Raw genomic sequence first — 23520 nt, forward strand, 5'->3', positions numbered from 1 at the left:
CAAGGGGCAGGTGGTTCGTTTGCAAACCGTCAAAGGTCATGACAGTATCGGTGTTATTTCTGGAACTGCTTCTGAGCCACGCTCATATCTGGTCAATGCCGATGGCGGCACCTACAGGCATAACAGACAACATATCCTGCCTGTGAATGAGCCAGCTCCACCTCCGTATTATCCAGACCGTATAAGTGTACTTCCAGCGGCATTAATCCAGCACAACAACCCACTTCTGGAACGGCTGCTTTGCCAGTGGCGATGCCCCCTCCGCCTGCGCCACAGTCCCCTGTTTTATCACCGGGAATGCTGGTTCAGTCTCCGTCACCTGTGAAGCCACCAGCTCTGTCCCCAGTGGGGAAAACGGAGATGGTCTTTATCGCACACGTGCTGGTCGTGTTTGCAAGCCGGTCGTGAAGTACCCGGGCTATGTTTGACTTTCCTCCAGTTTATTATCAATTACTATGCATGCCTTATTTAGTCAATGGTTTTGTACTGCCATTTAATTCTTTAAGAGGGAGGATGTAGATCAGTGTCACTCATGGTATGAGTCATACATTGTAGCTACGCCCACTAGTTTGACAGAAAGTTTCCCCGCCTTGTTCTCACTTTTAGAGTAACGTGCTAAGATGAAGTTACCTATGCTGTAACGTTAATAAAGTCTTTGGATCTTAATCACGGTGTGTGACAAGTTATTCCAACAGCAGAAGTCTTGACTATCCCACCCTGCAAGCCATTGTCACAACCAGCACATCATCCAATAGCATACACAATAGTCTAGCCTTGTTACAAATAGTGAAGAATAGTAAGATTAAACGAGAACTTACCAGTTTGAAGTTTGATCTGTATTTTATGAGGAGGAACGTTGAGGGAATACGTGAAGAACCCCGCTTACGACGCATGCGTGTCATTCTTCAAAGCAGCGGTGTGAGGTCACAGATATCCTATAATGACCTAACATAGTAAGATTATGAAAGAGATACCAGTTTATGATATGATCATAGGAGGGTGGGAGCAGAGGGCACGTATTCCCTCAACGTTCCTCCTCATAAAATACAGATCAAACTTCAAACTGGTAAGTTCTCGTTTAATCTTACTATTTTACTTCGGAGTCACGTGAGTGACTACGTGAAGATTTTAAAGCTCTGTGACCTCATGCCGTGGAACGAGTCCATGCTTCACGTCTGCCTTGATTATTGGGTGAAGTATTGTTGACAATTTTTAAAACACCTCCATACAAAACTGTATGATGTTACGAAAAAATTAATTTATTAAATTGAAATCATAGCCCATTGGTTTTTTGGGCAAATTATATTATTGAACGTAAGAGTCTTTCTGAAAACGATGATAGATCCAAAACTGGTTTGTTATAAAACCTCTGAAATGTCTTCTCAGATGACCATCCTGCCATCCTGAGGATTTGGTCTGTTGGCACCTCCAGATTTTTTGCTGCGGATGTTGCTGCAGCCCTGGTGGAGTGAGATTTAAAAACATTAGTGTCTATCCCCGCGATCTTCAAGACATTTTTCAGCCACCTTGAGATAGTCTGGGTCGTCACCCTTTTGTGTGGTTTCTTGTATGAAATCAGCAGAGCCATTTCCTGCCCTCGAATAATTTTTGTGTATTCCATGTATAGTAGGTTATGTGTGACTATACACAGGCGTTCGTCATTCGGGTACGCCATAAATTCTATTACTTGCCCCGATGACCCCGGTCTATTTTGTTTTATGAGATCATTAATGACAAACACCAGTTGTTCAGGGCAGATCATCAAGCAGTCCAGCCTTAGTTTGTGTAATGACTGGACTCGTTGTGCAGTAACCAACGCCATCAGCATAACCATCTTCATAGTGAGTTTTTCAAGTGATAATGCTGTAGTAGGCGACCAGCTTCTCAGCATGGTCAAAACGACACCCACATCCCAGATTCGGGAGTACCTGGTTTTAGGGGGTTTCGCATTAAATATGCCCATCATGAGTTTCGTTACCAGGGGGTGCGTTCCCACTGAGTGCCGCTCCGTTCCTAGCGATAAATAATTGGAAAGAGCACTTCTGGCACTATTGATGGTACTGTAGCCTAATCCTTCATCACAATGCAGGCTTGTCAAAAATTCCAATACAGCCGGAATGTCCTTGGCTCTTTGATCAAGGTTGTTATCAAAGCAGTACTTCCCCCATTTTTTGATGTGTCCTAAGTACTGCTTTTTTGTAGACAGTCTTTGAGCTGATATGATCATATTCATAGTTCTGTCTGACAGTCCCATGCCAAGTAGTGGGTCTTTCAGACTCCACAAATCAACAAATTCATACTATTATGGCATGGGTGACTACCCTGTGTTACTGGATGAATTAGTAAATTAGGGCTATGCCTCATAATGGTACATGGTTCTAATACCATTCCCTGTATAACCGGGAACCATGGTTGAGTAGGCCAATTGGGTACTATGAGAATCCCAGATGCCGAATCTTAATGAATTTTCCTTAGTACCCGATTGATGAGGCAGAAAAGGAGGAAATGCATAAAACCCATTTCCCCCAATGCAGAGAGAATGCATCTGTTGCTTCTGCCCCATGGTCTGGTTCCCATGACACATACCTTGGTAGTTGGTGATTCAACCTGGACGCAAAAAGATCAATATCTGGTGTACCATATTTTGCTGTAATTTCAGCAAATACCTTTTTATTCAACATCCATTCCGTGTTTTCCTTAAATTTACGTGACCTGGTGTCTGCCACTGAATTTAGTTTCCCTGGTAGGTATGTAGCCGATATCCAAATATATCTTTGGATACACCATAGCCAAATTGAATTTGCCAATTCATCACAAGATGTCGATATATTTCCACCCATATAATTTATATATGCCACCACAGTGGTATTATCAATTTGTAACCGAACATGCTGGTGCTCAATGCCTGAGCAATATGACTTAAGGCCATAAAAAGCCCCTAACATCTCTAGGTAATTTATACCACGTGTGTTAAGTAAAACTGCCTCCTGTGTCTTCCATCTCCCTCCACAGCTAGAAACGGAATTAGTGGCTCCCCAACCAATCCGTAAGTTTTGCCAACAATGAAAATGTCGTCTAGGTATGCCATATCCTATGGTTATGTTGACCCCATCCAGTTAAATTTCAAATACCGTCAGTGTTCACCTCTAATGGGTACTGTATAGTAAGCATCTTTTAAGTGAATGCTTGCCATATAGCACCCTGTTGACACTAATTCTTAGCAGTGATAAAGGTATCCATCTTAAATGAACATATTGAACAAATGTGTTTAGGGTTGACAGATCAATGATTATCCGGCAACCCCCATCTTTTTTATTTTTAATAAATATGTTAGGTACAAATTCTAATGGCTCATGTATTGTAGGCTCAACTACGCCTATTGTATGCAATCTTTGCAGCTCGATGTGAGCTATAGATTGTTCAGCTTCCGTGAGTACGAAGTGCCTTCTGGTGTATGTTGCACTGGAAGGTTATTTTAATGAATAAATTCTATCAGATAACCCTGAATACTGTTTAGAATATATGAGTCTCTTGTGATCTTATTCCATTCTTTCGTATAATATTGCAGCCTCCCTCCAACTCTCGTGCTCCCCTTTATTATAAGAGAACCAGACCCACCTACCTCCATGGTTACTGGTGGTTTTTGAATTATTTCCTTGGTTTCTTTGTAAAGGGGGGCTCTGTTTTTAGAGGTTGTGTTGGAGGTTGATGCTCCCGCATCTTCCAGGGTGGTCGTCCCTGGCCATACGCTAAAAAAGGCTGCTGCGGGTTGTATCTGGGTTTAGCACTGCCACCGCTAAACGCCCCTCTTCTAGGTGGTCCATATGGTTGGTATCTTTGCCCAAAGTAAGACTTTGCACTAGTCTTAATGAGCCCCAATGTCTTTGATTCCTCATCAAGCTCTTTACCCTGTTTAAATAAATGTTTTCCAAACAATAGGGTTGGAGGTTTGAGGGCTCTCTGTTTGCAAATCACCGCGAACTTCGGGTCTAATGCTGGCTGAATAGCACTCTTCCTCATGCTATTCAGCTCAAATTGGACATTACAGAACAAAGCTAAAGCGTCCTGGTGATCCTTTGTTAATTCTGTTTTCTCCAGGGTGCGGGCAAAGGCTGTGATCCCCGCTGTAAGCCCTTTTAAGGCTTTCTGGATTTTCAAGTCGTGTGTTCGGGTGGCCTTCCCCATATGCTTCCATATACATTGGTTCACGCTGGGTACTTGTAGAGAATTACAATTCCCTGGGGGCAGATGTCTAGCCAGAGTCTCTGTAAAGGTTTGTGTTTGTAACTGATGGTCAGACATATAATTTATACTGGCTGCCATCCTAGAATCCAAATCTGCCCCAGTTTGATTTGGTTGAAAAAACTCGGCCACCATATCAAGCAGTTTTCCTTTCTCCCCTCCTTCAGGGTTATGTAAACCTGTGCCTTGGTCAGGGTCTGACCAAATTTGGTTCTGCCCACTCTCCTCCGAGGAGTAAGAGATATCTTGCGGCCCCACACGGGGTACCGCTGTGGGACTTACCTCTTGCCCACTGTGGCTAGCCTCCATATTTCTGGGACTGCCACCATGGAGGAGCTCCTCCAGCAACTGCACCAAACGGTCTTTGTGCTCACTGGCACTAGACGTTCTCGGCTGCACCCATTCCTGCAGCCGGTCCGCAGTCTGCTGCTCTCTCCCATATGCCCGCTCTTCCCGCCCCCGGTACTCACGGGCACTGGTTTGCGGACTGTCCTCGTCCTGCAGCCGGCTGCACCGGCCCTTATGCGAACGTTTCCTGGCCGCTTCTGGCTGCTCCATGTAGGTCCACCGCTGTTCCCCTGGTAATCTCGGCACTGGCCGCTAGCGACTGCTCCAAGCCAGACTCGCTTGAGACTGGCATATGGGACGTCTTTTGCTTCGCTTCCCGCCCGGCCGAGAAGTGAATTTTGCTGGTGCGGGAGCTAAGTTGGGCACAGCTGTTTCCTCTCCGGAAGTTTCGCGTGCCGCTGCTGCTGCTGCTGGCTGCCCACACTCTGCGGTTCTCCCCCGCCAGTTTTCCGCAGCCTTCATGGATCCGGTCCATGTCTCCACCTAAAAGGTAAGTGGAAGGAACGCAGAGTCTCTTACCTGCTGCTCCCGACTTTCAAATTCTCCACTAGGGGAACGTTGTTCCCCCTGCTGTGACTCGTTGCAATGCGTGTAGCGATATGACACGCATGCGTCGTAAGCGGGGTTCTTCACGTAGTCACTCACGTGACTCCGAAGTAAAATCACTGACAGTGGCAGGAGATCAGCAAGACAAGGAACAATTGCATTGTCTATATTATAACTGGAAGATCACAGAGTCTGCAACCATTGGCAATACTAAACCAAAGAATGTGAATGAAGACCATTACTTTATCATGGAATTTATTCAAGTCTGTCAAACATAATATGCCCTGCACAAATCCATGTTTTTATTTCTACTTTTTGGAATTCCCATGAACATTGTCTACTGCATAAAAGTTTATTATATAAAAAAGTGAGTGGGTAACTTCAGTTTTTTTTTCTGTTCCATGGAAATGGAGGTGAACTCTCTGAAGTATAGTCACTATTTCTGCATTATTGTCAATTATCACTATTTCAGCATTAATTGATTCTCCAAAATGTTCCTTTCATTTATTTTTTTTATGCCAGGATGTAGACATCACTGTCAAAATAAGTATTTATTGCCCATTCTTAATTGCCCTTAAGGAGGTGTGGCTAGCTGCTTCCTTGAACTTAGCAGTCCTTCAGCTGAAAGGATTCTCACATTGACTTGAGCAAAGAATTCCAGTGACTTGCAGACGGACTTGAATGTAGCAGTAATCCCAAATGGCTGATGCCTGTCCTTTTTTTTATAGTAGAACTCCATTGCCAATACAACCCTTGGAAACTCGTTGCAGTGATTGCTGCATTTTTGGTTTGGACCTCCAGGCCATCTGTTGTAGCAGGGCTTGCATATATTAATACATTATGAGCACATTATGAGCACTTCCCAATCTCCAATTTGTGTTTTTAGAGCAGTTTCAGTTATGTTGAGTGAAAGATCAATAATGCCCAGGACCCCATTTTTAATAATCAGTTATGTGGGATCTGTTATCTCACTATTACTTCATCATTACTAGATCTAAATCCTGAAGCACCCGACCCAATAACATTGTGGGACTATTTCCCCACATAGACTGCAGCGGTTCAGGAAGGCAACACATTGTCATTTTATTGAGGGTAATAAATGCTGACCTTGCCAGACACATATGTATTTTATTTTGCAGGGAGCCAGGGATGATACTTGTAAGATCTAAAACAATTAGCACCTGTTGGATGCAGGACCATCAAATAAAGATGTGTATTTTATTTTAGTCAACCAACAAGCATCCTAATATGTGCTTTCATCATTTATAAAAATAATATCATCATAACGTTCTTCTCGACTGGAAACGTCACTTCTTCCTTCTCTCCAAAGATGCTACATGACCCATTGAGTTACTCTAGCATTTTGTGTCGATCTTCAGTGTAAACCAGCATCCTTCCTACACATTAATAATTGACATATCATGCATAAATATGCCTCAACAGCCTTGTAAATGAAATAAATATAAAAGTATGTTCACGTCCACATTTCTGATGGCTGTACATATCAAATTATTGAAATGCAAGTCTGCTTGTACGCTGACACCTAAAGTGATCTTGACAGATCTATTGGTCACCTGTGTCTTACATGATGGGTAACTGATTATCAGATAATTTGCTGGATGCAATGAACTAAAGTGCTGAGATCAGCAGTCATGGATGTTACCCCTGTATTGCAATTCGGATGGGCTCTTGTGGAAGGCAATGTTGTACAGTATTTAGTCAGACATTTTTCCAACTATTGGTAAGGAGTTATTCTTAGAATCTCAGCTCGAGGACAAAGCAAATCACTACCCATCCACTACTTCAACTGTTCATGCTCCCCACCAAGCCATCAGTTTGCAACAAAGTACAACACGCTGCAGCAATTTGCTAACTGCACCCACAAACTCATTATCTCTGACACCAAAAGGGTCAAGAATAAAAAGCACATCAAACTTCAAGATTCTTCTCCAAGTCATAAAATGAGCGAATTCACAATCTTATTATCTCAAAAGAAGGGTAAACACAGGAAGCAGATTTCCTCATTGCAGTATTAGATCACAAAATACCCCCTTAAATCTCAAAGATCTCAACATTTCTGCTCCATATAAAATGTCATTGTTCTCTTTCCAGGATACCAACCTAGTTTCATTGGACAAAGATACACAGAATCTCTTCTATTATTTCTCATTGCAATTTCATTTCCTGTCCTCCTTATTGATCCTTAAATAATGAATTGCACATGTGTTAGGATTAAATATACTCAATATTGCTGGTGCCCAAACCTCTTATCATGACATTGTACAGAAAATTCACGAGCCTAGTCTCCCAACTGTACAGACATGGACAAACTATATCGCGGCATTGGCAGAATTTCTAAACTGGGACATAGCACCCAAAAGAAGAAAGTAAAAATGAAAAATATTGGGCAGGATTCCTTCTCTTGGCCTCTATTCAATGGTAGCTAATAAGTAGTTGACAAATTGAATTCATTTGGATCAAAGCGTTATCTCATGTGTGATTATTTTCAGAAATAAATGCATTTCCTCATTACTTGTACCCTTTATTAACAATCACAATCCTGGAAGACTATTTGTACCTCCTGAGTTGCACTCCAGTGCAGAGTGTGGGGAGAGAGAAAAAACAAATATATTAGGATCTCGGAACAAAATTGATTTACAACTCTTCACTTAAATGGGCAATTCATGTATCCAAGTCATATTTACAATGGGAATGTAATGGGGTTTTTTTATTTGATATTTTCTACTTACTAATAATCTACTCTAAATATGGATGAAGAATTACGTCAAAGCCAGCAAACCAGTTTATTTTCTCAACCTGCTGACATTGTGCAATATAATTTGTGTGACTAAGCACCACTCAGGAGTCAGACATCAGCAGAGAAATATTAGTCAGCATAATCTCTCCTGATCCACCTCTAGGCTTCTAGCAAATATGAATGCACAAGCAATTATCTCAACAGATCACAGTATATAATGCCAAAGTTGTGTTTATTCATTGGAATAAATCAATGCTGGATCATTACTTGTTTTAAAAGATGTTTACTGACTAATTATTGTATTTGTGCATGAATTGTTTTGGAGCTAGTTACAATTTTTGTAATTTAAATTGATCTGTGTGCGTAACCCTACTAGGTTCTGGGTATTTGATGCACTATTCCTTGCATCTAGTATTGGTATGGCACAAATTCATAATTACTTGAATTCCATTTGATTTCAGAATATTATAAAACCTTTAGAACTTATGGAAAATTTAACAATCCCCCCTAAAAATTTGATGGACTAAACTGAAAGAGGACTATGATGCTTTGGATATGATAGTTTTGATTCAACCAGTAATTATTTTAAGATGATTAGTAGGAGGTCGTCTTAAAATTGTAAAGAAATCAGTAAGTAAACACTCCCTGGTGTAATTTTGGTGAAATCAAAATGGTTCCGCGATAGAAATAAAGGAGGAAAGATAATGGAGAATTCCCTCATTCCTGTGCATTACATAACAGGGGAGTGCTAGCATAGGTCTCATCCAGATTCTTTCATCTATTGTTTCCAACAGAGTTGTCCTTGTGGCTGTGCATCTTAGGTAAGATTGGTGTGTGCTCCATGTGAGTGCTGCCTCCTGCTGGACGGTTTTGGGTATTCATACCAATGGCCAATAGAGTGTAGGCACAAAGAACTCCAGAGGCTGACTGGGAGGTGTCCATTTGTGGCAGATGATCCAAGGAAGAATAAGCAAAATGGAGGTGGTCCGAAATTCCCTGTGAATTCTCCCAATTCCCTAGTGTTCTTTCATGGTAAGATGGCCAGAGAAACCTTTCAAAAATAATGATTTACATATTAACGTTTAGAGTTTGGTCAGCCTACACTGTCACGTCAGATGAGCAGAATATCATTGTGCAATCTACACACTGCAATCTCTAGTGATAATCCTAGAATTTCTCAATTCTGCCTTAATGATGAGTTTGATTCCACAATAACTACTTTCTGCAAACACATACCATATACTTCTATAAAGTATAGATTATTCTTGCATCTTATACTATATTATATCTTTCAGTCTGTTAGATTATTTCATGTGTGGTTTACCAGGAGATTGTTTTAATTGGTTATTTAAAGGCATTGAGTCTATTTTGTACCACATGAAGTGTAAAGTGTGCCTGCTGAGGAAGAAACATCTTCTGGGATCAGACAGTACACTATTAGAATTCTTGAAGCAGTATCTAGTAAATAATTATGCAGAATAAAAGGCAGAAAGCTAACACAGCATAATTTAGTAGGCCAACTATATATCACAGATACACCAGTGGAAGTAGAACTTCAGCCATTCACCAGACAAACAAAATATTTGAGATCGGATTAAGGAAATGTTAAATCAGTTAAATAAAACAGAATATATTTTTTGCACACATCAAACAGCCAGAAAAACACATGTAAAAATACATGAATCATACTAATGTATATTATCAAAGACTTTCCATGAAATAATCGAATAAATGACTTCATTGACATGTCAAAGTATATATTAATTGCTAAACACGGCCATTGATCTTCAGGTATTACTCACTTTCAGACCAAGCAGTGCTCCAGAATCTCTAGGCACAGTACCATCTTTTAATCGCTTATTTAACAATATTCGACCAATTAGGCGTTCTCCATCTTTGGACGGTTGCCACGTCACCGGATGCTATGAGGTCAAAGCAATAACACACAGGTCTTAAATACGTGTACTTGTTAGTGCGCTTTTAGTCATTTTTTAATAACATTTATTTTTTTCATTCAACAAGGAACACATTGTAAATACACAAACAATTATATTTTTGGTTTCTAATTAGAGTTTGGTGCATTTTAATATGCTGTGAGAGAATCGTTCCGCTCTGGGATGTTTTTTAAGCATTTGAAAAGTTTGTGTAATTACAGGAGCTCATTGCTTTAATTCATGCTGCATGCAGAGAAAAAAGCAAGGGCAAGAGTGCTCAATAAGGCTACCCACTTTAGAAGCTATCACCACTGTCAACACCAACTGCCATGATTATCAAGTTTAAGCAAGTACCAAGCAAACAGCAAAACAGATACTATTACACACCTACCAAAATGCCACTGCACCAAAATAAGTTTGCATACATGAAAGTGGAAGGGAAAAAAGAAAAACACAGTTCTGTGCAAAACAGATCCAACTTTTCCTCTCAGTCTGATTTAAAAATCTTATCATGTTAAGGGGACACTTTAAACTGATATTCAATCAGTAAACAAAATCAATTTGGGAAGTTTCAAGAACATACTGTACTGTACTTAGAACAACACAAAATGTTTCTAAAGTCTACCATGCAACTGTACATCTGAACATTCCTGTGCATCTTGAAAATAAAGTATTTAATTTTGCTGCAGGACAGCAAACAATAAAGCAAGCAGTTTTGGATTTTTAAAAATTTTTTATCTGCACTTGTATAGATGTGCATTTAGCACTGGAAAGACCCTGTCCTTTTACAATGAGTGACAGATAGCAAACAAAGACCAAATGAGCAGGTAGAATGCAGGCTATACAGACTTTGTACCTTCTTGCTATGGCTATGTTCTTCGTTTAGTGTTGTGCTACTGCATGTATCTACCCCAGAATCTTTAATCTGAGGCTCAGACCATTCCAAGTCCTCTTCCAATGAGTGGCCGCCAAATCGCACCATTTTCTTTTGCCTCTCAGACAAGGTGTTAGAGTCCGACAATACTGCCTGCTCACTAGTTTTTCTTTTTCCCCTTTGACTGTTCCCTACAGGCATGGGATAAAAAAAAGAAAAGAAACATGCAAAGGCATAAATAAAACAAAGGATAGTGAAATGAAAAGGAAACTGAATGTTAAGGCTCCACATGTCTCACCAAAGACATTGGGGACGCCTCACTGCTATGCCAAGACGCATGGTCCAGCCAGTAGTAATCCACGTCCCCTGTGAGAATCAAACACATAAGAAAATGCAGAGGAGGAAGGTACAGAAAAGGACAGAAACAGACATTACAGACAACTGTATTAAACAGCAAGAAGTTAGATTTCTGTGTGTTGCAAAAAGATGATTCTTGACATGAAAACAATTTTAGAATAATCAGGGCAGCTCCCAAATCTCAATGGCGTGGCAGCCTAATCTCCTAATTGAATTTGAGAATAATTTTCCTTTCCCTTCTCATTACATGGGCAACAAACCAACTGTGGTCAAATGGGCAGGATAACAGGGTAACAGTGGGCTGACAAAATTGTCAGGATTCCATCTAGAATTATTAATTTTCAGTTTGCAAATGCCCTTCTTTTGCTTGGGTTTCAATTTTTGTCCTGATATTCGCAAATGATCACATAATTATTCAATAGCATGTGAAGATTGTCATAATATAGCACTTGAACTTTGATGACTCTCTAGGCAATAATGGGGGTGGAAATCTTTGATTTTGAGAATCATTAACAGCTTATAGTTCGAAAGGTCCAGAGAATATTGTTAACCAGATGACTTTGGAGAGAGATATCCAAATGAAACTATTTTCATCTCAAACTTCATTGGTGTAATTATTATTATTATGATTAGTAGTAGTAATATTACTGTTATCATTATTACCAAAGCCAGGCAGGCACTTGAGAAAAAAATATTTGCATCCTTTAATACAAAATGTGTGAAAGGAGGAGAGTGAATGGAAATACAAAGTGTATAGAAGATCAGTTTGAATATTCAAATAACAAATCAGAAAAAACATTATTTTTATACATCAACATAGACTTGTTAGCAGACAGAAACCAACACTTCATTAAGCTGTTAAATTAAATTTAGAATGATTATTAACTTTAGCCAAATATTCATGTTTTTTTATATATTCTCTAACAAGCACATATAGTTAAAATAATGCAGCAAAGACACAGAAAATCACACTGGGCTTAGATAAACGGCACTTTATGGACCTATGGCTCCCAATTTGACATTTCAGCTGTTTAATAAATTCCCAATCCATAGGAAACGACCTTTCATTCACTTTAAGTAATGGGCTGAAAATAAATCATTTTCTCCCCCTTTGTTCCAGACACAGCCCCATAGTTATGGGTAGATTGATTCTGATTTTTAACAATGTGATAATGAAGAGGTTGGAAGGATGTTCAAGGACATCAAAAGACATCATCTCTAAACAATGGAAAATTTGACGAATTACAAATATATTTCTACATTTAAAGGAAGTGAAATTTGGAAGGTTTGTTTCTTCAGGAAGTAAACCTGTCATGTGGGTATGGTTCATACCCATTCCACTCCAGCTCATAGAGCTATATTTAACACCTATTCCGCAGATTCAGGCTATAAAGTGCCTGAAGCCATGATGTAGAAAATAAAAATGAATTTCTCTTCATGGAACTAAAGAACTTAAGTAGCATTTAGAATGGGCACTGAAGAATGAGTAATTAAAAAAAAAACACGGCTCCATGCCTCCCTGCCACAGATTTCCCAGCTAATCGTTTATTTCTCACTGCATACCACAGAATGTGAGGAGACAAATGGCTTATTGCCATCCAAAGATGCTGAATTGGGAATGATGCTCCAGGCATAACCAAGTCAATACTCATAGAGTTCAAGAAAACACTTATCCGATGTAACTTTGATTGTTGAGGCAATCGTCGCAAAATTTCAAAACTATGCCTTAGGAACCCTTTGCCTTATTCCCAAGATGCTAGTTGGAAGGAAATCACATTATGAATGGCTTTTATATAAGGCAATGAATACAACCATATTCAGGTTTCATGTGGATCCAAGTGACCAACTAGTGAATCTTGAGGTTTAGGTGGAGGATCTATTTTATCCGATGGATGTTCCTTATTTCTTGATTGACAATAAATATTTCCTCACCTCATTTGTGCTGCTTTCTGCAATTTCTAAACTATGCAGATGTTTTTGTCCAAAGGAGTACAGTCATGAGAAAATCCAACGTATAACTCTAGTATCACTGGACAGTCTTTCCCTCTGGTTTCAGTTATGCTCCAAGCATCACCAAATTAGCTTTTTTTCAGTTCCAAATGTTTGCACTGAAATCTAAAATTGCTGTGTTGTTGCTGAATTGAGATGTGGTATTTAAGAACAACCACTTCTAATTGACCCCAAGGAAACGTTGAAGAAAATTCAATTAAATTGAGAAGTAATATATCCAGCTGATTTTTTTTATAGTTTTTGTAATTCTAAATGGATATCAATATCTTTAAAAATACAAATTCAATACACTCTTCAAATAGTTATATTCAATCAACCTTGAAGATAATCTGCTTATAAAGAAGAAACTGATTAGATACAATTTAGGTTTAAAATATTCTTCTCAAGGAAATGGCTGGGGGAAAAGCCATTTCATGCTGGAGGTGCATTTTTTCCAAGCCTTGCATCCATATGTAAACTAATTATCCATATGAATATATCTTACCTTATTTTTTCAATTCTTCTCAATTTGTGAATTCCTATTTTTAGAATATTTTCATACTTTAAAATATAATTCTTAAACCTAATTTTCATTAGGTGCTTCATTTCTCTACAGCATGCCAGACCAACAATATACCAACAAGAGGATCAACAAATATGGCTCTCACATCTATTTATCTGACTTTTTGGGTACCGTGATTCAGATCAACACTTTATTGTTAATGGGTTGAGCTAATCCAGAAGAGAAACGTGGTTTTGGTTTTAATTTTCCCTTCTACTCAAGAGAAAGTCTAATATTTTTTGCTCAATTGGTGTAGAAGTTATTTTGAATCTAATCCTAAATATCAGTCAAACTTAATTCCCTTCAAGGTGTGAATCAGACATAATAAAACAGACAGATTCAAAAACCTGCCTTCATGTTCATGTAATGAACTGTACAAAAACGGATTAATCACTTTCTATAACATGTTACATCACAGATGGATGTGCTGCTTGTGGTTTTAGAAACAATGGCGGTGAAACTGCTAACAAAACATTCCGCCCTGAACTACATGCTGCAACATGAATAGGGGGTTGATTGTTGCATCCATGGCCTGATATGTTGCTTCCTTATCGCAGCCAACAGTGAACATCTTTAAGGCACTTCAAGCAAAAAGAAACTTCTTGGAGATTAATTGTACACAGATACAAACAAACCATCAGAACACTATTTGAAGGCAAACTTCTAAGTGGGTGATTCCACATTTCAGCCCCCAAGTCCACTTCTAAATATAATTAAAAAACATTGTCAATTTCCCCACAATCTATTGTACTTAGGTCCCGGAGAGGCCAGTCAGGGAGTAGTCGTGACTACTGTGTGGATGAAGAAACCCTATTGCTGATGTAGCTGAAATGGAGAAATAATGTGACGATCAATAGTTTATTTTATTGAACAAAAATGTAATCTAACATCAGTGCAGTGGCAGTCCTTTATCAGGGATATAGGTCTAACAAAATGTCAACTGACATGTTCCATTGTTAAAACAGTTTAAACTACAAAGGTCATGGTTTGAGAGTGAGAGCAGTATAAATGCATATACAGTATGAGTTACTACTTAGAGTGATAGAGTGATACAGCATGGAAACAGGCCTTTCGGCCTAACTCACCCACACCAGCCAACATGTCCCAGCTACACTAGTCCCACCTGCCAGCATTTGGTCCATGTCCCTCTGAACATGTCCTATCCATGTACCTGTCTAACTGCTTCTTAAATGTTGGGATAGTCCCTGCCTCAACAACATCCTCTAGCAGCTTGTTCCATACATCCATCACCCTTTGTGTGAAAAAGTTACCCCTCAGATTCCTATTAAATCTTTTCCCCTTCACCTTAAACTTATGTCCTCTGGTCCTCAATTCGCCTACTCTGGGCAAGAAACTGTGCATTTACCCGATCTATTCCTCTCATGAGTTTTCAGAGGTCACTAACAAATCTCAAATAGCAAGTGGACATTTAAAACTGGGATCTCTGTCACCGTGCTTCAAATAGTTTTAACAGCGTGATTTTCAGGAATCAATTGCCAGAAATGCCAACAAAATCTTGCACAAATTGTCACGATTCCTTGGTTATAAAATCAGAAATCAATACAAAGCAAGGGGCAGATATTTGACACAAAAAAAACACCTTGAGTCATAGTGACTGGATTCCCATTTAGGGCAACCCAATTGGAACTTGTTTTAGTGATGAGTTGTGCGGCACTCAGCCTGAAACATTCAGTTTGTGTTTAGCATTTCTGAAAGCTGATTTTATATATGTGTGAGTGAGTATTAATGTTATTAATGTGATGGGAAATGTCACTTTGACTCCAGATAATTTTGGCTGGATCCTCCTCAAAGATCAGTGACCAGAAATGCCAAGGGAGTTTCTCCAGGTGGTTCTATGGTCAATAGATCAAGAATGAGCTCCAACCAGAAGAAAGACATCAAACTAAATAGATGGCATCTCGACCGGGAACAATGTCGCTTGTGGCCAGCACCCAGTTAAAAGGATAGCATCTTCAATTGGTTTCTTCCATTAAAATGCACGATAATGTTGCCCAATATAATGTGCCCAATAAATCACATAGCAACAACCTCCATCAATCAAGACAAACTCTGAACATTCTTACAGGATTACAAATTCACATACACCAACCAGCAATCCAGACCAATCCCTCGTCATGCAAACACTGCCAGCTTGTCAAACAAAACAATGACATTGTATTTTGTATTCAGCAACAAATCAATGAGGAACAGGACCTGTTGCCAAGTCCTACTCACCATATATATAACATTGAACATATATGTTCCTAAGGGGTCTTGACAGAGTGGCTGTGGAAAGATGTTTCTCGTTGTAGGATAATTTTGTTGGTGGTGTAGTTGGTTGGTTAACAACAAGGGATCTCCTATTTCAGACAATGCTAATGAGAGCTGGGAACTTTCTTGGTGAAAAAGCAGTGGAAGCAGAGTGGATTGATTCTCAATAAACACGAGGGTGTAAGGTTACCATGGGTAGACAAAAGTGTGAATTGAGGTTAAATTCAGATCAGTATTGCTATTATTAAATAGCAGTGTGGGCTCAAGGAGACACTTATGCTTCAAATGCATGTTACGTTCATGGCTGGGAGGAGAGTGTAGTGACCAAGGTCCTTTCTACAAGGGAGATCATAGATAGACCTGAGACTAAATCCATGTTGTTTTTGTTCCCACACAAGGAGAAATATTCTCACAGCGTGACCCTGGATAGTTTCACGCAGAATCCTATATATCATATATTATATATCATATATATTATATGTGCATGGTGGTGCAGCGGTAGAGTTGCTGCCTTACAGCGCTTGTAGTACCGGAGATCTGGTTTCGATCCCAACTACGGGTGCTGTCTGTACGGGGTTTGTACGTTCTCCCCATGACCGTGTGTTTATTCTCTGAAATCTTCGATTTCCTCCCACACTCCAAAGGCGTACAGGTTTGTAGGTTAATTGGCTTGGTAAATTAACAAATTATCCTTAGTGTGTGCAGGATAGTGTTAATATGCGGGGATCACCAGTCAGCACGGACTCGATGGGCCGAAGGGCCTGTTTCCATGCTGCATCTCTACACTAAAACAAATCAGCAATTATCTCATTCTTCTAAATTCCAGGAAGGCTAGCTCCATTCTACACTACCTTTCCTTGTTAGAAGTTAACCCCATCTCAAGAATCAATATAACAAATCTTTACTGCAATTCATCTAAGAATATCTTCCCTTAAATAAGGGCACCAAAAACTGGTCTCAGCAAAATCCCTTACAGTGATAGCAAGAGGTCCCTATTTATGCACTTCATCCCCCTAACTATTATGATCAACATTTCATTTCTTTTTTTAACCACTTGCTGTATTTACACCAGATATATTCCGGTACTCCTTCAACAAAGATACCGTGATTCTGCTAAACACCTACATTTACCAGTCTCGTGCCATTTAAATGAAACTATCCTTTTCTATTCTTCCTCCCAATTTAGAACACTTCACATGTTCCCTCGTTTTGCTCCATCTGCACTATTTTTGCTTCTTGATTTATCTCTATATTATAAACAAATCTGGTTACAATACAATAGTAAAGATGAAAGTACTGTACTGATAAAACAACACTGCCTGAGTGTTTCTGCCATTTTCTGTTTTTACTTCAGATTTCCATTTTAATTTCATTTTCTTTAGCTACAATACATTTGATCCCTTAATATCAAGCATTAATATAGTCACCACACCTGCTCACTGTGGCATCCCATTAGTAACAGCTTACCAAACTGAACACAATCAGCTTATTCTAAATCTTTGCTTTGTATCTGCTAACTAATCATCCATCTGTTCTCATATATTACCCTCAACTCCATGAGCTATAACATTGATATGCAATAAGACGATCACTAAAGCAATCACCATCTCTGCAACCATCACATCCTGGAGACTCTTCAAAGTCTCTGCAATTTCATTATTTTCATTGTTAATTCCTCTGCCTTGCCTGTTGAGGGTTCAAAGTATACGTTGCTCCTCTTCTTCGTAAGGCTTCTGCAAAATCGCTTGCACCCTTTTCACTGGTGAGCATCTGCTTTGATCTGTGATTTCACACCTTACCCTTCCCAACCTCTATGTGTTCCTCTCCCCTGACTCTCAGTCTGAAGAAGGGTCTCAATTCAAAACGTAATCAATTCCTTCACTCCAACATTTTGTTTCCATCCCATCTTTACTTTCTTTGGTTTGGTTCCCAGAGATTCCAGGTCTTAATTAAATATATATTTGTTGACATTTACAGCACTGTGTGTTATGACATGTTTGGCACTTGTAAAGGAGTTGAACCCAAAGTGGAACATGATTGATTAGTGCAGCTTCACCCCTTTGCAGACATTGGACTTTGTAACTGGAACTGGTGCACTTTGATGCTGAGAACTCTCCTTTCCTCTACCTATTGTACTCGAGCTTGGCTAAATTGCACATATTTAATATTATCTGATTTGTTTGGATAGCATGCAAAACAATGCTGAATCTTGGTACAAATGACAATAGTAAACCTAAACCTAAACTATTCCTAGGTCACACAGTGTACTGCTAAGTTCCAAATATGCATTCAATTATGATCTGCTTTCTACATCAGAAAAGCACATGTTACTCATGACATTTTTTGACATTTGTAATTAACATATAATGACACTGTTCTCAGGGACAACTGTGAATCACGTCAAGAAGGTCTTTGTAAAGTTTCCTGTTCAAAGGCAATACCATTTAAAAGATCACATTTAAGGGTTCTGTTGCAGAGCTCTTTGGAAGATATTTTCATGTGTGAAAAATACCTAAGTCATTGCATATATTTTTATTGAGCTCAAATCCAAATTTGCACTTGGAAATTATTCAGATAGGTGCCTCCGTTTTGCTCTCGTTAGCACATTTTTTGAGTGGGAGCATCAGACTAGAGTTTGTAAGCATTGCAGGCAAGCTTAGGAGCCCTGGGGGAGTCGGTAAAAAAGGGGCATCGTCCACACAAATTCTAGAAGGGCACATGCTCTTATTTCAACCTCTTGCAATAACCATATAACCATATAACAATTACAGCACGGAAACAGGCCATTTCGACCCTTCTAGTCCGTGCCGAACACGTATTCTCCCCTAGTCCCATATACCTGCGCTCAGACCATAACCCTCCATTCCTTTCCTGTCCATATAACTATCCAATTTATTTTTAAATGATAAAAACGAACCTGCCTCCACCACCTTCCCTGGAAGCTCATTCCACACAGCCACCACTCTCTGAGTAAAGAATTTCCCCCTCATGTTACCCCTAAACTTCTGTCCCTTAATTCTCAAGTCATGTCCCCTTGTTTGAATCTTCCCTACTCTCAGTGGTAAAAGCTTATCCACGTCAACTCTGTCTATCCCTCTCATCATTTTAAAGACCTCTATCAAGTCCCCCCTTAACGTTCTGCGCTCCAAAGAATAAAGCCCTAACTTGTTCAACCTTTCTCTGTAACTTAGTTGCTGAAACCCAGGCAACATTCTAGTAAATCTCCTCTGTACTCTCTCTATTTTGTTGACATCCTTCCTATAATTAGGCGACCAAAATTGTACCCCATACTCCAGAATTGGCCTCACCAATGCCTTGTACAATTTTAACAATGCCACCTCTTGTGAGTTGGAAAATGAAAGTGCTGGATGTCAAGCAATCCATTGTAATATATGTGCCCCTAACCCAATTTAATGAATTAGTGCATTGTGAATGATAGAGCCAAATAATTTCAAAGTAACTTGACTGAAAAGGTTCGAAACAACTATTTTCATCAAGGATACATCATTGCAGAACTCCAGTTGCTAACAGCAACTTACACCAACAAAGGCACTTAGCCTCATTGGATAACGTGTTGTTTGAGGGATACTAACATATTTCTATAATGTAGCTGCATAATCAACAATGAAAAACTTTCCTTGGAAGATGAATGTCTTCTTACAAATAATTAAGGCAGGGTTTTCATTAATTCCTCCAGCTAATGGCCAGCTAACAGCAGAAAGGACAGCACTTGGTTTGCCTCAAAGACCAATTCAGGAAATATGGCCCGTCCTGCCTCAGTCCAACATTTAGCATCATTGGTAATGCCCCTGTCCCACTTAGGAAACCTGAACGGAAACCTCTGGAGACTTTGCGCCCCACCCAAGGTTTCCGTGCGGTTCCCGGAGGTTGCAGGTGGTTGCCGGAGGTTGCAGGTAGTGGAAGCAGGTAGGGAGACTGACAAAAACCCCCGGGAACCTCCGGGAACCGCAAGGAAACCTTGGGTGGGGAGCAAAATCTCCAGAGGTTTCCGTTCAGGTTTCCTAAGTAGGACAGGGGCATAAAGGAATTGTTAATGCAAGACCCTTAGTATTTTCAGCCTTAAAGCCAGTGAAGTTGAAACATGACAAGTGGATCACTATGTGTTAAATCTCAGGTGATTAAACCATGTCTGACTTGATTGTTGGATACTGCTTTGGATTCAATTACACTGTGGCAGCAACGCAGCATTCAGACCCAGAGTCAGATTGACCTCTTGTGGCTCACGTTACAGATCATTGTTGATGCTGTAATCTCAAAATAAATCCTCACCTGCATCATTTATTAACAGTCAACCAATGAATAGACAGCAACGAAGATACTGCAAATGCCATTATTGTGCATCAGCAACAGAAGATCATGTCCTCTTCAGCAGGCAGCTTGGGATATTATTTTCATGTGATCCTATGTTTTACCATGAATTACATATCTTTCAAAGGGGAAAACCCGTCCACTCACTTGGAATTACCTCCCAAAAGTCTCTGGAAAAAAAGTATTGGGAGAACCATGGAATTTGATGTGCTAAATTAGTGCTCTACCATTTCCTAGCACATAACTGTTAAGGGCCTGTCCCACGAGCATGCGACTGCATGTGGCAAGCGTGACCTAACGTGGTCGCTTGAGCTGTACTGCCTCGTGGGCCGGTCCCACTTCGATCGCCGGAGCCGTATGGAGTAATGCGGAGCTGGTCTCGACATCGCGCGGAGCTCCGAAAAACTGTCACTGTCCAAAAATTCCGCGCGGCAACAGCCTGCCGGCCTGCAGCCGCATTGAGGCCGTGCGCACCGCCTCGATGGGCATACGCAGCGTCTTGACGGCGTACGCAGCGTCTTGACGGCGTAAGCCTTCGCTCGAACTTCACATCAACTCGTACGGGATCACTCGACCTCCGCGCGGCCCCTGATTCCGGTTTGGTCGCACTTGCCGCATGCAGTCGCATGCTCGTGGGACAGGCCCTTTACAGTCATGGAGCCTTAAGGAGCTGTCCCACTGCGGCGACCTAATCTGCGAGTTTAGACGAGTTTGCGCTCGACTCAAACTCGCAGCATGATCGACACGTGGTCCTAGGAGGTCCTATGAGGTCACTGGAACTCTCCTTCATGCTCGAGGGAAGTTCCCGAATACTCGCAGCCTCAGCTAGGTCGCGGAAAATGTTCAGAATGTTGAAACATTTTCCGCGAGTAATAATTGGTCGGCATGGTTCTTTTGAACTCGTAGTGCAGTGGAGTGGGGTCGCTATGTAGTTACAGGCAGTCGAGGGCAGCCATAGGCAATCTCCTTCGCTGACCAGGCATATTGATTGGCTCATTCACTTTTAAAAGTGTACTGACAAGAGTTCAGGACATGCATGTCCCTGGTTGAGTGAACACATTCATTACAGACTTCCTTCAAGGAGGGGAAGATCAATGGAGGACCTGGCATGGTGGGACTGCCGTGAGGGAGGTGTGGGAAGAACAAGGGACAATGGTGGGGGAGGGACAAAGGACAATGGGGACCCGGCATGGTGGAACTGGGGGAGGAGCCGGCGTGCTTTGTAACTGGGTCAGCATCGTAGGTGGCTGCTATTTTCAAGATTTAAGATACAAGATACATTTAATTGTCACATGTGCCAGATGACACAGTGAAATGAAATTCCCATACAGCCATACAATAAAAAATAAGGGACACAACACACTATAGAATTTAACATAAAACATCCCCACACAGCAGAATCAGAGTTTCCCACTGTGTGGGAAGGCACCAAAGTCAGTCTCTTCCTCCACTGTTCCCCGTGGTCAGGGCCTCCCCAAGCCCTCCGCAGTTGCAGCTACGGGCGGCCCGATGTCCAGGACCGCTCACAGGGGTGATACAAGTCCGACGTCGGGGCTGCGGGACGTCCTCAGCGGCGTGGACACCAAAGTCGGCCCCCTCCTACCGGAGTCGGCGGCTTCCAAAGTCCGTAGGCCGCGCCGGGTGGAGACTGCTGCTGTAGACCCTCTGCAAGGCGCCCCAGGTCTCCACGATGACGGTCAGCGCCGCCCGCGTTGGAAGCTCTCCGCACCAGAGCTCCACGATGTTGGAGCAGCGGCTCAATGCTTCGGAGCTCCAAACGGCGACCCAGGTAGGTATCGCCCGCTCAGCGGTGACTCCAGCGCTGCGCTGCCGCTGTAGCAGCCCCGGTCCGGTACTCGGTCCCCGGCAGGAAAGGCCGCTCCGATCCAGCTGGTAGGCCGCGAGGTGGGGGGCGAGGACACGACTCGGAGAAATAGTCGCGTCCCAGCCAGGAAGAGACTGGGAGACGGTTTCCCCCTTACCCTGCCCCCCTCCCCCACATAGAAAAGTTAAAGTTTCCCCCCAAAACAGACTTTGGACTAACTAAAAATTAAAAAAAAGATAGAAATGACAGACCGGCTGTAGGCAGAGGCTGTATACATTGGGAATGCAAGCCAAGAATCTCACTGTGCCTAGTCACATGTGACAATAAAGTGTTCCTATTCCTTCAATCCCCTCGCTTCAGAAAAGAGCCCTCCACTCCCCTCACTATAAATGCTGCCTGACATGCTCAGTACTTGCATTGTTTATACATTACTTTGCTTGTGTTTTGTAGGACAAGGTGACACACAACCAGCACTGGCAACAACAGAATGTTGAGCAACAAGCACTAATTCACAGGCTCTGCGGCCTGGAGTACACATGTGTCCTTGGAATGACACCCACTGATTCAATGTTCAGAAACATTGCACAGATCTCTTTATATGATGATACTGTAGACTCATGTATCATAGAAACAAGCCTTTAGCTCATCATGTCCACCTTGACCATGAAGCAGCCATTTACACTAACTAACTGTACACTAATCCAATTTTATTCTGACCTCATTTCCATCAACTCCCTCCCAAATTCTACCATTCACATATATCAGGCACAATTTCCAGTTGTTAATTAATTTACCAACCCAGTGGTCTTTCGGATATGGAAAGATCAGAGAACCAGTAGAGAAACCCATGTAGTTACAGCGAGAACATGTAGACTCCATATAAACAGCAGCAGTCAGAATTGAATCTGGACTTTGAGCATTGAAGCAACCTAAAGGGCCTGTCCCACTTTCACGACCTAATTCACAACCTTTTTTACTCGTGGACATTTTTCATCAGGCTAGAAAATTGCCCCGACCTACTTGATGCCACGAGTACCTACGACTAGCATCACGACCTACCTACGACCTATCTAAGACCTCCTACGACCATGCTGCGAGTATGAGTCAAGGGCAAACTCGGCAAAGGTCGTGAATTAGGTTGTGAAAGTGGGACAGGCCCTTAATGGAGATGATATCACCAAATATGAATATATATATATATACATATATGTCACACTATAGTGAACAGATAGGGTCTCTTTATTCCTGAGAAAAGAACATGAAGGTGTGACTGAACAAAGGTCTTTAAAGTTATGAAAGGCATTGATTGTGCAGATGCAGAGAGGATGTTTACATTTGAAGGGAAAACACAACTGGAGTCCAGCATTATAAAACCCAAAACATTCAAAAGAAATCAGATTGATGAAAATGAGAACATTTCCACCACAGAGAGTGGGGAAGTATAGTTGCATTTAAGGGGAGGTCAGACATGCACAGGAGGGAAGA

General features: G+C 41.1%; 1 protein-coding gene across 7 annotated transcripts in view; it reads right to left on the reverse strand.

The window, feature by feature from the left end:
- rims2 (regulating synaptic membrane exocytosis 2) overlaps positions 1 to 23520 on the reverse strand; it is a 922071-nt gene that overhangs the window by 428814 nt on the left and 469737 nt on the right. For 4 of the 7 annotated variants that reach the window (XM_033018897.1, XM_033018898.1, XM_033018899.1 and 1 more), the window contains 2 exons: positions 10685 to 10893; positions 9697 to 9816 (listed from right to left, as the gene is read on the reverse strand). In XM_033018897.1, the coding sequence (XP_032874788.1) occupies positions 9697 to 9816; positions 10685 to 10893 (329 nt within the window). Of the gene's footprint in view, positions 1 to 9696; positions 9817 to 10684; positions 10894 to 11000; positions 11069 to 17632; positions 17638 to 23520 lie in introns of those variants that run through there. The other 3 variants (XM_033018900.1, XM_033018903.1, XM_033018902.1) reach the window with 3 other exon arrangements.

This window comes from Amblyraja radiata, chromosome 4 (genome assembly GCF_010909765.2).
Source record: "Amblyraja radiata isolate CabotCenter1 chromosome 4, sAmbRad1.1.pri, whole genome shotgun sequence".
Lineage (NCBI taxonomy): Eukaryota > Metazoa > Chordata > Chondrichthyes > Rajiformes > Rajidae > Amblyraja > Amblyraja radiata.